The 17,173-nt window shown below is 43.1% G+C and overlaps 1 protein-coding gene and 5 non-coding genes across 7 annotated transcripts; all 6 read left to right on the plus strand.

The window, feature by feature from the left end:
• Positions 1–268: 268 nt before the first annotated feature.
• Positions 269–17,108, plus strand: LOC125715132 (uncharacterized). 2 transcript variants are annotated; one of them, XR_007383938.1, is made up of 2 exons: positions 269–3,959; positions 10,301–17,108. XR_007383938.1 is itself a non-coding variant. In XM_048986408.1 (2 exons), the coding sequence occupies exon 2, from the start codon at positions 11,292–11,294 to the stop codon at positions 12,705–12,707; it is 1,416 nt and encodes a 471-aa protein (XP_048842365.1). In that variant the 5' UTR covers positions 3,925–3,959; positions 10,301–11,291; the 3' UTR covers positions 12,708–17,108. The 2 variants fall into 2 exon arrangements, 1 of the variants encoding a protein (XP_048842365.1); XM_048986408.1 differs by having other exon boundaries at positions 3,925–3,959.
• Positions 4,900–5,018, plus strand: LOC125736743 (5S ribosomal RNA). Its single transcript, XR_007396014.1, has one exon. It is a non-coding gene; the product is annotated as a 5S ribosomal RNA (ribosomal RNA).
• Positions 6,099–6,217, plus strand: LOC125735859 (5S ribosomal RNA). The gene has a single exon (XR_007395144.1). It is a non-coding gene; the product is annotated as a 5S ribosomal RNA (ribosomal RNA).
• LOC125734573 (5S ribosomal RNA) lies at positions 7,295–7,413 on the plus strand. Its single transcript, XR_007393880.1, has one exon. It is a non-coding gene; the product is annotated as a 5S ribosomal RNA (ribosomal RNA).
• LOC125731195 (5S ribosomal RNA) lies at positions 8,489–8,607 on the plus strand. Its single transcript, XR_007391477.1, has one exon. It is a non-coding gene; the product is annotated as a 5S ribosomal RNA (ribosomal RNA).
• On the plus strand, positions 9,687–9,805 carry LOC125735483 (5S ribosomal RNA). The gene has a single exon (XR_007394778.1). It is a non-coding gene; the product is annotated as a 5S ribosomal RNA (ribosomal RNA).
• Positions 17,109–17,173: the final 65 nt, after the last annotated feature.

Consider the following 17,173-nt stretch of genomic DNA (forward strand, 5'->3'; position numbering starts at 1 on the left):
AACTTTGCCAAGTCGGAAATTAATCATAAATGGCAAAGTATACGAATGCCTGTGTGATACTGGAGCCTGTAGGACTGTCCAAACCTCCAGTCCTCCTGAAGTCACATACTCCTCATCTGTCATAAATATAAAAACAGCAGGAGGCCAAACAGACAGTCATCAGCTAACAAACCCAGTTGCAGTAAAAGATAAGGAAACTGGGATTGAATGTCAAGCACAAGTGTTAATAAGCCCTTCTTGCCCTGTCAATCTGTTAGGCCATGACCTTATGGTACAGATGGGCATTAGTGTAGTTGCCACAAACTCTGGCATGAAAGCAATCATAAATGAGGAAGCCTATGTTGTGCAAGGAACCGGAGCACCAGACGTGCCCAACCCACACTTATTGCTCAACTCATTAACCCCTGATAAAAGTTACTTCTCAGTAGTTGATCTCAGTAATGCATTTTTCTCAGTACCATTGCACCCTGATTCTCAACATTTATTTGGTTTCACCTATAAGGGAAAAAAATACACATATACTAGACTCCCTCAAGGGTTTTCAGAAAGTCCACATGTATATACCATGGCCCTTAGATACTCTATGAGTACCTGTAAAATACCATCCCATAGTCAAGTGCTACTGTATGTAGATGATATATTAATTGCTTCAGATACAAAACAGCATTGTAAGGAAGCCACACTGTTGGTGTTACAGCATTTATATGATACAGGACATAAAGCATCAAAACAAAAATTACAATATTGCAGGGAGGAAGTTATATATCTTGGACATAAACTCTCCCAACAAGGTCGATCGTTGTTAGAAACTAGAAAACAGGCAATACAAGAGGCACCAAAGCCAAAGACTAAACAGCAAATGATGTCCTTCTTAGGACTTTGTAATTATTGCAGAGAATGGCTACCTGATTATGCCGCACTCGTTCAACCTCTGCAAACCTTAATTTATGGGAAAGACATGGCCTTAAAAGATAAAATTCAGTGGACAAAAGAAGGAGAATTGGCATTCACAAACTTAAAAATGATGCTACAAACAAATGTGATACTTGCCTTACCAGATTATCAACAACCATTTACCTTATGTGTTGATGCTAATCAAGGTTATATGAAAGCGGTATTAACACAGCCGTTCGGGACAAAGGAAAGAGCACTAGCATTCTATTCTAAACGATTAGATGCAGTAGCAGCTGGTTTTCCACAATGTTTGCAAGCATGTGCAGCTGCTGCAGAAGCAGTAAAATTATCAGCAGAATTAGTGTTGTGTCACCCACTCACCTTGAAGGTGCCACATTCAGTTTCATTAGTTTTACTGCAGACACCGCTTCCGTTCCTCACACATGCTAGACATCTGACCTTAGTCTCACTCCTGCTTTCACAGTCAAACATTACTATACAGCGATGTGGTCCTCTTAACCCTAGCACCCTTCTTCCGACAACGGAAGATGGAGAACCACATTCGTGCAAAGCAGTTGTGGAAGAGCAAACAAAACCCAGAGCAGATATTTTACAGACCCCAATATCAGATTCAATGGTTGTTTATGTAGATGGATCAGCATCAAAAAATGATATGGAAAAAAATAAGGTCGGGTATGCTGTAGTTACATCTACTGAAGTGTTAGAGGCCAATGCACTCCCACCTGCTTGTTCAGCACAAGCGGCTGAACTCTATGCTGTAATTAGGGCATGCGAGCTATTCAAAAATAAGTCACTTACTATATACACTGATAGTCAATATGTGTTTGGAGCTGTTCATCACCATGCAAGAGTGTGGAAAAATAGAGGTTTTAAAACATCGCAGGGAACGTCTCTAACTCACACAAACTTACTACTTAGATTATTAGATGTTGTACTATTACCGACTCGCCTTGCACTGTGCAAATGTAAAGCACACCAAACCGATGCTTCCACAATAGCTAAAGGAAACAACTTTGCAGATAAAACTGCCAAAGAAGCGGCACTGAAACAGCCCACCTTATCAGTGGCAGACATTCTTTTCATAGATAGTGATGTGCTGTGTGATGCACAGATTCATGCTCCTAAAACAGAAATACAGAGTTGGATCAAGAGAGGAGCAATACAGCAAGGGAAAGTTTACTATATGAATGACAAGCCTATCCTACCAAAAAACTTATACAAAACAGCTGCCTTAGTGAGCCATGGAAATACTCATGTCTCAACAGGAGGGATGGTACATATTATCCAGCAATACTTTTACGCTATAAATTTTTCTGATTATGCAAAGCAATTTTGTAGAACATGCTTAATTTGCTGTAAACATAATGCACAGGGTAACATGAGACCAAAACGTGGCCAGTTCCCTGTAGCTGAGTACCCGTTTCAAGTTGTACATATGGATTTTATTGAATTATCTTGGTCACAAGGGAAGAAGTACTGTCTAGTCATTATAGACACCTTTTCTAAGTGGGTAGAAATATACCCTGTAAAGCACTGTGATGCAATGACTGTTGCAAAATGTTTGGTAGGCCATTATTTCCCTACTTATGGCATACCTCATATTATAAGATCAGACAATGGGACTCATTTTGTAAATCAGACCATGTCCCTTTGTTCACAAGCATTAGGTTTTACGCTTAAGAATCATTGTGCTTATCACCCTCAGAGTGCAGGCTTAGTGGAGAGAACTAACGGCACTATTAAAACAAGGCTCAGAAAAACAATGGAAGAGACAAAAAGGCCGTGGCCAGAATGTTTGTCTCTAGTAAAATTGTGGATGAGAATAACTCCCATTCCTGCAGGATTAACACCTTTTGAGATAGTGTACGGAAGGCCGTTTCCCCTAGCAACCAAAATGAGTGATATAGGGAAAGCGGACAGAGAAAATACATTGGCTAATTGGATGCGAAAGTTGCTATCATCACAACAAAAACATAGCCCCAGTAGTCTGCCAGTAAATTCTGTTTCTAACCAACAGGATAACTTGCAGCCAGGAGATTGGATCCTGGTCAAGGTCCTGTTGCGGAAGGAGTGGAGCACACCCCGGTGGGACGGACCTTATCAAGTCCTCCTCACAACACCAACAGCTGTGAAAATAGCAGAACGACCTTCCTGGATACACAAAAGTCACTGTAAACCCATCAAGCCCTTATCAGAGGCCTCAGCGACAGAGTAGCAGTGGAAGTCCGCTACAAAGGCACAGTAACCAATAGGGTGCTGCTGTCTCAACCCGGTGAAGAAAACAACTGAGCTGCACTCTATTAGGATGGCTCTGACGGGGTGGGGATGTGGTAAGGTGACTCTAGGGGTCATTCTTGTTGTTGGACTTGTATGGTTGTCCTTGCTCCCACTAGCTCCATTGCAGCACCTACGGCGATGGACCCATGACGACTTCCATCTGCGCCCGTTGCCTGCTGACCACTCACACCCGTTCATGAAGAACTACTGGTATCGATATGTACATGACACTGTAACAGCAAAAAATGTGACTTACAAAAAGTGATGACCATGGACAGTCAACCGCAGTCCTCCTGGCTGGACTGGTTTGTTACAGGAATTTGGTGGTCCATACTGATGAAAATGTGCCTACCTTTTGTTTTGTTTTTTATTTTGTTTTTCTGTTGTTTTATAACTGTTATACCATGTTTGAAAATGTTTATTAATCAAGCTCTTAATGCTGCTTTTCGGACACACAGTACAATGCTTCTCTCCCTTACTCAGAATATGGAGACAGAGCCTGTTTCCAGCGATAGCGATGAAGAAGACATGTAATTCATAATGACGGCTGAGCTGAAAGCACCCGTGCAGGGCTCGGACCTGAAGTAATGGAATTAGATGTTTTTCTATGATAAACAGGAGGAACGACTCCTGATGGTTTTCTGTACTCCACAGTTAGGATGATGATGATGTGATCTAAATGACGGTTGTACTGGAAATGCTTTTGCAACTTGTACAATATTGATGTTTCTGATCATACTGTCATGATAAACAGGAGGGACTGTTAGGTTGAAGAAACTGTTATTAATCATTTTGTTATCACTCCTGTATGATCAGCAATGAATGTAAATATGTATATACATTATTTTGTTTTCCCCTAGCCTCATACTTTAGAGTATATTAATAATAGCATTCCCACCTTAGCAAAACCAGAACTTTCTCTCACCTCCCTATTCTGCATGACTCTTGCGCCTCCCACTGACTATAAATAAAGGAGTCAAGGGGAACCACCCTTTGTAACACATTCTGCTGTAGTTTGCATTGCAGAGAGTGTGGGTACCCTTGCAAGTAAAAACTATAAAGTGTGTGTCTCGTAAATGTGGAGTTGGGGTGGAAACGCCGGGCGCTTTCCCCAACAAGGTTAGTGGGAATCACAGAGGAATTAGGGATGGAAACTTCTTTGCTGGTGGTAGAAGCGGTCTGGTGAATTTTTAGAGAGAAGAGGCCGTCGATGTTTGAATGTAGAAAATTGTTCTGGCTGCAGCCTGCAGTATGGACTTGTTGGTGTGTGTAGCTCCCAGTGTTCTGACAGCGCGACGTTTTGGGGAAGCATGTGATTCAGCAGCTACCAGTGAGCTTCGTGCGGCGGAGATTTTGTGGCTGTTAGCGGAGTTGATAACAGAGGGTCGTTAAGAGAAGCCTGCATGCAGTAGGTAAAGGAGTAATGTTTGCTGGCGGTGGACGTGCGGCGATTAACCTGTGAGGTAGTGAAAAGGACTTAAAGAGAAGGAAGTGTGCGGATGCGGAAAGAATGGAATAATTGTGGTAGGTTGCCGGCTGAGTAGTTTGGTGAATGTTTGGTGTGGGTCCGGCGCTGCCGATTGGATGGTGCTGCTGCAGTGTGAGTCAGATAAAAAAAAAAAAAAAACCAGGAGTAGGATCCAATGGGACTAACTGGCATGTATAGACGCGTGTAATGCAAAAGGGCTGTTTTTGGTCACATCTCTCACTTATGGCCATACCACCCTGAACACGCCCGATCTCGTCTGATCTTGGAAGCTAAGCAAGGTAGGGTCTGGTTAGTACTTGGATGGGAGACCACCTGGGAATACCAGGTGCTGTAAGCTTTTCTCACTTTTACTTTATACAGGGGGCGCTCCACTTCACGAATAATTTAAATCTAGCACTCCCCTTCCATTTTACTATTTTATATATATATATATTTTTTCTCTCTTTCATAAAGCCAGCTTTTAGAAACCGTTTTACTCTAAATACTTCCTGGTAATTCTAGGTGCTGTAAGTTGTTCGTGCCTTTATTCCACCAGGGCGCGATCTTCTCACAAACTTGAAGACTGTCACTCCCCATTCACGTTTTACAACTTATTGTTAATGATAAAGAGACAGCTTTTTACACACAGTTTTAAACAAAGTACTGATATTATTCCTCTTCAACTGACCGCTTTGTTTTCTATGCAAAAACCACTTCGCCACAGAAGACTCGATATTATTGGCATAGCAAGTTCTGCTCTTCTCCTCCTTTCAAAACTTGCTAAAAGCTGTATTTAAAAGAACAGATTGGCCGGGGTAATTCACACCCTTTAATGCCAGCTTAATGTTTAGGTTAGTGGGAATCACAGAGGAATTAGGGATGGAAACTTCTTTGCTGGTGGTAGAAGCGGTCTGGTGAATTTTTAGAGAGAAGAGGACGTCGATGTTTAAATGTAGAAAATTGTTCTGGCTGCAGCCTGCAGTATGGACTTGTTGGTGTGTGTAGCTCCCAGTGTTCTGACAGCGCAACGTTTTGGGGAAGCATGTGATTCAGCAGCTACCAGTGGGCTTCGTGCGGCGGAGATTTTGTGGCTGTTAGCGGAGTTGATAACAGAGGGTCGTTAAGAGAAGCCTGCATGCAGTAGGCAAAGGAGTAATGTTTGCTGGCGGTGGACGTGCGGCGATTAACCTGTGCGGTAGTGAAAAGGAGTTAAAGAGAAGGAAGTGTGCGGATGCGGAAAGAATGGAATAATTGTGGTAGGCTGCCGGCTGAGTAGTTTGGTGAATGTTTGGTGTGGGTCCGGCGCTGCCGATTGGATGGTGGTGCTGCAGTGTGAGTCAGATAAAAAAAAAAAAAAAACAGGAGTATGATCCAATGGGACTAACTGGCATGTATAGACGCGTGTAATGCAAAAGGGCTGTTTTTGGTCGCATCTCTCGCTTACGGCCGTACCACCCTGAACACGCCCGATCTCGTCTGATCTTGGAAGCTAAGCAGGGTAGGGTCTGGTTAGTACTTGGATGGGCAACCACCTGGGAATACCAGGTGCTGTAAGCTTTTCTCACTTTTACTTTATACAGGGGGCGCTCCACTTCACGATTAATTTAAATCTAGCACTCCCCTTCCATTTTACTATTTTATATATATATATTTTTTATCTCTTTCATAAAGCCAGCTTTTAGAAACCGTTTTACTCTAAATACTTCCTGGTAATTCTAGGTGCTGTAAGCTGTTCGTGCCTTTATTCCACCAGGGCGCGATCTTCTCACAAACTTGAAGACTGTCACTCCCCATTCACGTTTTACAACTTATTGTTAATGATAAAGAGACAGCTTTTTACACACAGTTTTAAACAAAGTACTGATATTATTCCTCTTCAACTGACCGCTTTGTTTTCTATGCAAAAACCACTTCGCCACAGAAGACTCGATATTATTGGCATAGCAAGTTCTGCTCTTCTTCTTTCAAAACTTGCTAAAAGCTGTATTTAAAAGAACAGATTGGCCGGGGTAATTCACACCCTTCAATGCCAGCTTAATGTTTAGGTTAGTGGGAATCACAGAGGAATTAGGGATGGAAACTTCTTTGCTGGTTGGTAGAAGCGGTCTGGTGAATTTTTAGAGAGAAGAGGCCGTCGATGTTTGGATGTAGAAAATTGTTCTGGCTGCAGCCTGCAGTATGGACTTGTTGGTGCGTGTAGCTCCCAGTGTTCTGACAGCGCAACGTTTTGGGGAAGCATGTGATTCAGCAGCTACCAGTGGGCTTCGTGCGGCGGAGATTTTGTGGCTGTTAGCGGAGTTGATAACAGAGGGTCGTTAAGAGAAGCCTGCATGCAGTAGGCAAAGGAGTAATGTTTGCTGGCGGGGGACGTGCGGCGATTAACCTGTGCGGTACTGAAAAGGAGTTAAAGAGAAGGAAGTGTGCGGATGCGGAAAGAATGGAATAATTGTGGTAGGCTGCCGGCTGAGTAGTTTGGTGAATGTTTGGTGTGGGTCCGGCGCTGCCGATTGGATGGTGGTGCTGCAGTGTGAGTCAGATAAAAAAAAAAAAAAAACCAGGAGTAGGATCCAATGGGACTAACTGGCATGTATAGACGCGTGTAATGCAAAAGGGCTGTTTTTGGTCGCGTCGCTCGCTTACGGCCATACCACCCAGAACACGCCCGATCTCGTCTGATCTTGGAAGCTAAGCAGGGTTGGGTCTGGTTAGTACTTGGATGGGTGACCACCTGGGAATACCAGGTGCTGTAAGCTTTTCTCACTTTTACTTTATACAGGGGGCGCTCCACTTCACGATTAATTTAAATCTAGCACTCCCCTTCCATTTTACTATTTTATATATATATATTTTTTCTCTCTTTCATAAAGCCAGTTTTTAGAAACTGTTTTACTCTAAATACTTCCTGATAATTCTAGGTGCTGTAAGCTGTTCGTGCCTTTATTCCACCAGGGCGCGATCTTCTCACAAACTTGAAGACTGTCACTCCCCATTCACGTTTTACAACTTATTGTTAATGATAAAGAGACAGCTTTTTACACACAGTTTTAAACAAAGTACTGATATTATTCCTCTTCAACTGACCGCTTTGTTTTCTATGCATGAAACCACTTCGCCACAGAAGACTCGATATTATTGGCATAGCAAGTTCTGCTCTTCTCCTTTCAAAACTTGCTAAAAGCTGTATTTAAAAGAACAGATTGGCCGGGGTAATTCACACCCTTCAATGCCAGCTTAATGTTTAGGTTAGTGGGAATCACAGAGGAATTAGGGATGGAAACTTCTTTGCTGGTGGTAGAAGCGGTCTGGTGAATTTTTAGAGAGAAGAGGCCGTCGATGTTTGAATGTAGAAATTTGTTCTGGCTGCAGCCTGCAGTATGGACTTGTTGGTGTGTGTAGCTCCCAGTGTTCTGACAGCGCAACGTTTTGGGGAAGCATGTGATTCAGCAGCTACCAGTGGGCTTCGTGCGGCGGAGATTTTGTGGCTGTTAGCGGAGTTGATAACAGAGGGTCGTTAAGAGAAGCCTGCATGCAGTAGGCAAAGGAGTAATGTTTGCTGGCGGGGGACGTGCGGCGATTAACCTGTGCGGTAGTGAAAAGGAGTTAAAGAGAAGGAAGTGTGCGGATGCGGAAAGAATGGAATAATTGTGGTAGGCTGCCGGCTGAGTAGTTTGGTGAATGTTTGGTGTGGGTCCGGCGTTGCCGATTGGATGGTGGGGCTGCAGTGTGAGTCAGATAAAAAAAAAAAAAAACATTAGTAGGATCCAATGGGACCAACTGGCATGTATAGAGGTGTGTAATGCAAAAGGGCTGTTTTTGGTCGCGTCTCTCGCTTACGGCCATGCCAGCCTGAACACGCCCGATCTCGTCCGATCTCAGAAGCCAAGCAGGATAGGGTCTAGTTAGTACTTGGATGGGAGACCTCCTGGGAATACCAGGTGCTGTAAGCTTTTCTCACTTTTACTTTATACAGGGGGCACTCCACTTCACGATTAATTTAAATCTATCACTCCCCTTCCGTTTTACTATTTTATATATACATATTTTTTCTTTCATTCATAAAGGCAGCTTTTACACACCGTTTTACTCTAAATACTGCCTGGTAATTCTAGATGCTGTAAGCTGTTCGTGCCTTTATTCCACCAGGGCGCGATCTTCTCACAAACTTGAAGACTGTCACTCCCCATTCACGTTTTACAACTTATTGTTAATAATAAAGAGACAGCTTTTTACACACAGTTTTAAACAAAGTACTGATATAATTCCTCTTCAACTCACCGGTTTGTTTTCTATGCAAAAACCACTTGACCACAGAAGACTCGATATTATTGGCATAGCAAGGTCTGCTCTTCTCCTCCTTTCAAAACTCTCTAAAAGCTGTATTTAAAAGAGCAGGTTGGCCGGGGTAATTCACACCCTTCAATGCCAGCTTAATGTTTAGGTTAGTGGGAATCACAGAGGAATTAGGGATGGAAACTTCTTTGCTGGTGGTAGAAGCGGTCTGGTGAATTTTTAGAGAGAAGAGGCCGTCAATGTTTGAATGTAGAAAATTGTTCTGGCTGCAGCCTGCAGTATGGACTTGTTGGTGTGTGTAGCTCCCAGTTTTCTGACAGCGCGACGTTTTGGGGAAGCATGTGATTCAGCAGCTACCAGTGGGCTTCGTGCGGCGGAGATTTTGTGGCTGTTAGCGGAGTTGATAACAGAAGGTCATTAAGGGAAGCGTGCATGCGGTAGGCAAAGGAGTAATGTTTGCCGGCGGGGGACGTGCGGCGATTAACCTGTGCGGTAGTGAAAAGGAGTTAAAGAGAAGGAAGTGTGCGGATGCGGAAAGAATGGAATAATTGTGGTAGGCTGCCGGCTGAGTAGTTTGGTGAATGTTTGGTGTGGTTCCGGCACTGCCGATTGGATGGTGGGGCTGCAGTGTGAGTCAGATAAAAAAAAAAAAAAAAACTGGAGTAGGATCCAATGGGACTAACTGGAATGTATAGACGCGTGTAATGCAAAAGGGCTATTTTTGGTAGCGTCTCTCGCTTGCGGCCATACCACCCTGAACGCGCCCGATCTCGTCTGATCTCGGAAGCTAAACAGGCTAGGGTCTGGTTAGTACTTGGATGGGAGACCACTTGGGAATACCAGGTGCTGTAAGCTTTTCTCACTTTTACTTTATACAGGGGGCGCTCCACTTCACGATTAATTTAAATCTATCACTCCCCTTCCATTTTACTATTTTATATATTTCTTTTTTCTCTCATTCATAAAGGCAGCTTTTACACACCGTTTTACTCTAAATACTGCCTGGTAATTATAGCTGCTGTAAGCTGTTCGTGCCTTTATTCCACCAGGGCGCGATCTTCTCACAAACTTGAAGACTGTCACTCCCCATTCACGTTTTACAACTTATTGTTAATGATAAAGAGACAGCTTTTTACACACAGTTTTAAACAAAGTACTGATATAATTCCTCTTCAACTCACCGCTTTGTTTTCTATGCAAAAACCACTTCGCCACAGAATATTCGATATTATTGGCATATTATCTGCTCTTCTCCTCCTTTCAAAACTTGCTAAAAGCTGTATTTAAAAGAGCAGGTTGGCCGGGGTAATTCACACACTTCAATGCCAGCATAATGTTTAGGTTTGTTAGGTTGAAGAAACTGTTATTAATCATTTTGTTATCACTCCTGTATGATCAGCAATGAATGTAAATATGTATATACATTATTTTGTTTTCCCCTAGCCTCATACTTTAGATTATATTAATAATAGCATTCCCACCTTAGCAAAACCAGAACTTTCTCTCACCTCCCTATTCTGCATGACTCTTGCGCCTCCCACTGACTATAAATAAAGGAGTCAAGGGGAACCACCCTTTGTAACACATTCTGCTGTAGTTTGCATTGCAGAGAGTGTGGGTACCCTTGCAAGTAAAAACTATAAAGTGTGTGTCTCGTAAATGTGGAGTTGGGGTGGAAACGCCGGGCGCTTTCCCCAACATAGAATTTGGTCCTTCGAGCCGGATCCGAGGAACCCCGAAGACGTCTCCAGTACGCCGAGAGAAGCGACACCGAAGTCTGTCGACAGCCACTCGAAGTCGGGTGCAAGAAAGACCTGTGATGTGAATTCGTCATCAGGCCGGTGGTTAGAACTGCGCTCGACGTCTGGTGATGTCTGAAGGACCTCGGTGATGGAACAGAGAGCACACTACATAGGTGAGAAACACGGCACCTAAGTGAATAGGTGGCCAAGTGAGACATACGGCACCTAAATAAGTAGGTGGCCAAGACATGCATGTGGTTGAGGTTAGCCGAAATTAACCGGGAGAGAAAGTAGGCGTTGTTGGAAATATATACAGTGTTCTATGTGGATGTGTTTTTATAGGTTTTAGACTAACCTACACGATCCACCCTAAAAGCAACAACATACTGGTGACTGAAGGATAAAGGACGGGTTTCATCCCTGAAAACTAACACCGCTGCTCTAATAGGGAGCAGTAGAAGGCCGTGTTGGTGTCCTCCTGAGGTCTCATGCCAGGGACTTGCTTTTAGGATTTTTTATGTTTTGTAGTGTATTCAATAAAAGGTAACAATGGGAAAAATCAGAGTAAACAAATCAAACTAGAGGGAGATGAGAAGTTTATGGAAGGATATAAACCAGGATCAGGACAAATAAGTAGTCAGAGATGGAGGAAAAAACATGGGTTTGAAGGAAAACTCCATACTCCAGACATATTAAAGTTACAGGGAAACTTAAAACTGGAGATGTTACAGACTACCAATAAGAAAAAAGGCCAAGATAGAAAAAAGGAATACGTTTTCTCTGATGCATGGTTAGAACAGAGTAAACTAAGAGATAATAAGAGACAACAGAAAAAGGGAAATAAGGAGAAAAAACTGCAGGTGGCTTTAATCACACTAGACGAAGAAACGGCAGCAAGACCTTCTGCCCCTCCAGCTCCTCCACCGCCCCCACAAATTCCGGTGCCTGCACCGGCGCTGGTTCCAGCCACAGATAGACAAGAAGCAAGGGGGGGGGTGGAACCATCTCGCATGTTAACTCGAGGGTCTGATCCCTCTCTATATCCTGTAAAAGATTTGGCCACAGCTAAAGTACAACGGCATCCAAAAAATAACACGGAACAAGAGGAGGTAGAATGGCAGTGTCCCCTCGTAGAAGTGGCAAACCCAAATCGAGGGCCAAATAATGCAGGACCCGAAACTATGTTAGTATATAGACCCTGGACCGCTGAGGATAGAACAGCGGCTTTAAAAGGAATACCCCCGGTTGAAGAAGGGGTACCCGAGTTTTGGACTGCCATCCTAGAATTACAAAGTAGTTTTCATTTGAACGGCAGGGAAATGTACCGATGCCTAAGACAGTTGTTTACCCATAAATGGGGACGTGTGGCAGGCGACTTCACTGGACATGGTGCCAATAATCAGCCCTTAGCACATAACTCGCAGGAACTCATACAAGCATTACAACACCTGCGAGAGAGGATAGACACAGTCTTCGTGAGACGTGCAGATTATGGGCGAATAGCGCAGTGCAAACAAAAAGATGGAGAGGAACCTGAGGATTTTATGGATAGGATGCGAGTGGTGTTCAGGGGAAATTCAGGAATTCCTCACGACGAGGAAGACGGAGGAGTGTATCAGCAACAATTAAAACGAGCTTTTTTTTTCGCAGGCCTAAAGTCTGAATTGCGAAAATATCTCGACAAACATTGGGTACATCAGAATACTGGCTCAGTCCAACAAGCCTTAGAATATGCCCAACACGCACAGAAAGCGCAGAAACAGCAAAAGACAGATACAATATTCAGCGCCTCTGACGTGGTAGCGCTAGTGCAAACGAACCCTCGGGGACGCGGGGGATTCAGAGGTAGAGGAAGAGGAAGATTTAGAGGCCGAGGAAGATTTAGAAATAAACAAACAGGAGGGTTTTCTCAGGAAACAGAGTGTTGGACATGCGGGAAACCTGGACACTTAAGCAGGGACTGCAGGTCAGGGAAGCGACCATTTAATCCAAACTCCACCGAAAATGACCAATGACCCTCCTCGGAGACCCCTGTTGCCGACACTATCCGAGGTGAAACAGAGGTCATTTTAAGGGAAGAAACGGAGGTTACCTTACAAGACCTCCTCAATGAGGAAATAGATTTGCAAGCAGTATGTCAGCTATTAGCAGAAAGGCAGTGGGGAACTTTGCCAAGTCGGAAATTAATCATAAATGGCAAAGTATACGAATGCCTGTGTGATACTGGAGCCTGTAGGACTGTCCTAACCTCCAGTCCTCCTGAAGTCACATACTCCTCATCTGTCATAAATATAAAAACAGCAGGAGGCCAAACAGACAGTCATCAGCTAACAAACCCAGTTGCAGTAAAAGATAAGGAAACTGGGATTGAATGTCAAGCACAAGTGTTAATAAGCCCTTCTTGCCCTGTCAATCTGTTAGGCCATGACCTTATGGTACAGATGGGCATTAGTGTAGTTGCCACAAACTCTGGCATGAAAGCAATCATAAATGAGGAAGCCTATGTTGTGCAAGGAACCGGAGCACCAGACGTGCCCAACCCACACTTATTGCTCAACTCATTAACCCCTGATAAAAGTTACTTCTCAGTAGTTGATCTCAGTAATGCATTTTTCTCAGTACCATTGCACCCTGATTCTCAACATTTATTTGGTTTCACCTATAAGGGAAAAAAATACACATATACTAGACTCCCTCAAGGGTTTTCAGAAAGTCCACATGTATATACCATGGCCCTTAGATACTCTATGAGTACCTGTAAAATACCATCCCATAGTCAAGTGCTACTGTATGTAGATGATATATTAATTGCTTCAGATACAAAACAGCATTGTAAGGAAGCCACACTGTTGGTGTTACAGCATTTATATGATACAGGACATAAAGCATCAAAACAAAAATTACAATATTGCAGGGAGGAAGTTATATATCTTGGACATAAACTCTCCCAACAAGGTCGATCGTTGTTAGAAACTAGAAAACAGGCAATACAAGAGGCACCAAAGCCAAAGACTAAACAGCAAATGATGTCCTTCTTAGGACTTTGTAATTATTGCAGAGAATGGCTACCTGATTATGCCGCACTCGTTCAACCTCTGCAAACCTTAATTTATGGGAAAGACATGGCCTTAAAAGATAAAATTCAGTGGACAAAAGAAGGAGAATTGGCATTCACAAACTTAAAAATGATGCTACAAACAAATGTGATACTTGCCTTACCAGATTATCAACAACCATTTACCTTATGTGTTGATGCTAATCAAGGTTATATGAAAGCGGTATTAACACAGCCGTTCGGGACAAAGGAAAGACCACTAGCATTCTATTCTAAACGATTAGATGCAGTAGCAGCTGGTTTTCCACAATGTTTGCAAGCATGTGCAGCTGCTGCAGAAGCAGTAAAATTATCAGCAGAATTAGTGTTGTGTCACCCACTCACCTTGAAGGTGCCACATTCAGTTTCATTAGTTTTACTGCAGACACCGCTTCCGTTCCTCACACATGCTAGACATCTGACCTTAGTCTCACTCCTGCTTTCACAGTCAAACATTACTATACAGCGATGTGGTCCTCTTAACCCTAGCACCCTTCTTCCGACAACGGAAGATGGAGAACCACATTCGTGCAAAGCAGTTGTGGAAGAGCAAACAAAACCCAGAGCAGATATTTTACAGACCCCAATATCAGATTCAATGGTTGTTTATGTAGATGGATCAGCATCAAAAAATGATATGGAAAAAAATAAGGTCGGGTATGCTGTAGTACATCTACTGAAGTCTTAGAGGCCAATGCACTCCCACCTGCTTGTTCAGCACAAGCGGCTGAACTCTATGCTGTAATTAGGGCATGCGAGCTATTCAAAAATAAGTCACTTACTATATACACTGATAGTCAATATGTGTTTGGAGCTGTTCATCACCATGCAAGAGTGTGGAAAAATAGAGGTTTTAAAACATCGCAGGGAACGTCTCTAACTCACACAAACTTACTACTTAGATTATTAGATGTTGTACTATTACCGACTCGCCTTGCACTGTGCAAATGTAAAGCACACCAAACCGATGCTTCCACAATAGCTAAAGGAAACAACTTTGCAGATAAAACTGCCAAAGAAGCGGCACTGAAACAGCCCACCTTATCAGTGGCAGACATTCTTTTCATAGATAGTGATGTGCTGTGTGATGCACAGATTCATGCTCCTAAAACAGAAATACAGAGTTGGATCAAGAGAGGAGCAATACAGCAAGGGAAAGTTTACTATATGAATGACAAGCCTATCCTACCAAAAAACTTATACAAAACAGCTGCCTTAGTGAGCCATGGAAATACTCATGTCTCAACAGGAGGGATGGTACATATTATCCAGCAATACTTTTACGCTATAAATTTTTCTGATTATGCAAAGCAATTTTGTAGAACATGCTTAATTTGCTGTAAACATAATGCACAGGGTAACATGAGACCAAAACGTGGCCAGTTCCCTGTAGCTGAGTACCCGTTTCAAGTTGTACATATGGATTTTATTGAATTATCTTGGTCACAAGGGAAGAAGTACTGTCTAGTCATTATAGACACCTTTTCTAAGTGGGTAGAAATATACCCTGTAAAGCACTGTGATGCAATGACTGTTGCAAAATGTTTGGTAGGCCATTATTTCCCTACTTATGGCATACCTCATATTATAAGATCAGACAATGGGACTCATTTTGTAAATCAGACCATGTCCCTTTGTTCACAAGCATTAGGTTTTACGCTTAAGAATCATTGTGCTTATCACCCTCAGAGTGCAGGCTTAGTGGAGAGAACTAACGGCACTATTAAAACAAGGCTCAGAAAAACAATGGAAGAGACAAAAAGGCCGTGGCCAGAATGTTTGTCTCTAGTAAAATTGTGGATGAGAATAACTCCCATTCCTGCAGGATTAACACCTTTTGAGATAGTGTACGGAAGGCCGTTTCCCCTAGCAACCAAAATGAGTGATATAGGGAAAGCGGACAGAGAAAATACATTGGCTAATTGGATGCGAAAGTTGCTATCATCACAACAAAAACATAGCCCCAGTAGTCTGCCAGTAAATTCTGTTTCTAACCAACAGGATAACTTGCAGCCAGGAGATTGGATCCTGGTCAAGGTCCTGTTGCGGAAGGAGTGGAGCACACCCCGGTGGGACGGACCTTATCAAGTCCTCCTCACAACACCAACAGCTGTGAAAATAGCAGAACGACCTTCCTGGATACACAAAAGTCACTGTAAACCCATCAAGCCCTTATCAGAGGCCTCAGCGACAGAGTAGCAGTGGAAGTCCGCTACAAAGGCACAGTAACCAATAGGGTGCTGCTGTCTCAACCCGGTGAAGAAAACAACTGAGCTGCACTCTATTAGGATGGCTCTGACGGGGTGGGGATGTGGTAAGGTGACTCTAGGGGTCATTCTTGTTGTTGGACTTGTATGGTTGTCCTTGCTCCCACTAGCTCCATTGCAGCACCTACGGCGATGGACCCATGACGACTTCCATCTGCGCCCGTTGCCTGCTGACCACTCACACCCGTTCATGAAGAACTACTGGTATCGATATGTACATGACACTGTAACAGCAAAAAATGTGACTTACAAAAAGTGATGACCATGGACAGTCAACCGCAGTCCTCCTGGCTGGACTGGTTTGTTACAGGAATTTGGTGGTCCATACTGATGAAAATGTGCCTACCTTTTGTTTTGTTTTTTATTTTGTTTTTCTGTTGTTTTATAACTGTTATACCATGTTTGAAAATGTTTATTAATCAAGCTCTTAATGCTGCTTTTCGGACACACAGTACAATGCTTCTCTCCCTTACTCAGAATATGGAGACAGAGCCTGTTTCCAGCGATAGCGATGAAGAAGACATGTAATTCATAATGACGGCTGAGCTGAAAGCACCCGTGCAGGGCTCGGACCTGAAGTAATGGAATTAGATGTTTTTCTATGATAAACAGGAGGAACGACTCCTGATGGTTTTCTGTACTCCACAGTTAGGATGATGATGATGTGATCTAAATGACGGTTGTACTGGAAATGCTTTTGCAACTTGTACAATATTGATGTTTCTGATCATACTGTCATGATAAACAGGAGGGACTGTTAGGTTGAAGAAACTGTTATTAATCATTTTGTTATCACTCCTGTATGATCAGCAATGAATGTAAATATGTATATACATTATTTTGTTTTCCCCTAGCCTCATACTTTAGAGTATATTAATAATAGCATTCCCACCTTAGCAAAACCAGAACTTTCTCTCACCTCCCTATTCTGCATGACTCTTGCGCCTCCCACTGACTATAAATAAAGGAGTCAAGGGGAACCACCCTTTGTAACACATTCTGCTGTAGTTTGCATTGCAGAGAGTGTGGGTACCCTTGCAAGTAAAAACTATAAAGTGTGTGTCTCGTAAATGTGGAGTTGGGGTGGAAACGCCGGGCGCTTTCCCCAACAAGGTTAGTG

The sequence above is a fragment of the Brienomyrus brachyistius genome, chromosome 2, assembly GCF_023856365.1.
Source record: "Brienomyrus brachyistius isolate T26 chromosome 2, BBRACH_0.4, whole genome shotgun sequence".
In the NCBI taxonomy this organism is placed as follows: Eukaryota; Metazoa; Chordata; class Actinopteri; order Osteoglossiformes; family Mormyridae; genus Brienomyrus; species Brienomyrus brachyistius.

Coding starts and splice junctions, on each gene's coding strand:
- LOC125715132 (XM_048986408.1), top strand. CDS start 11,292: ATGGAAGGATATAAACCAGGATCAGGACAAATAAGTAGTCAGAGATGG.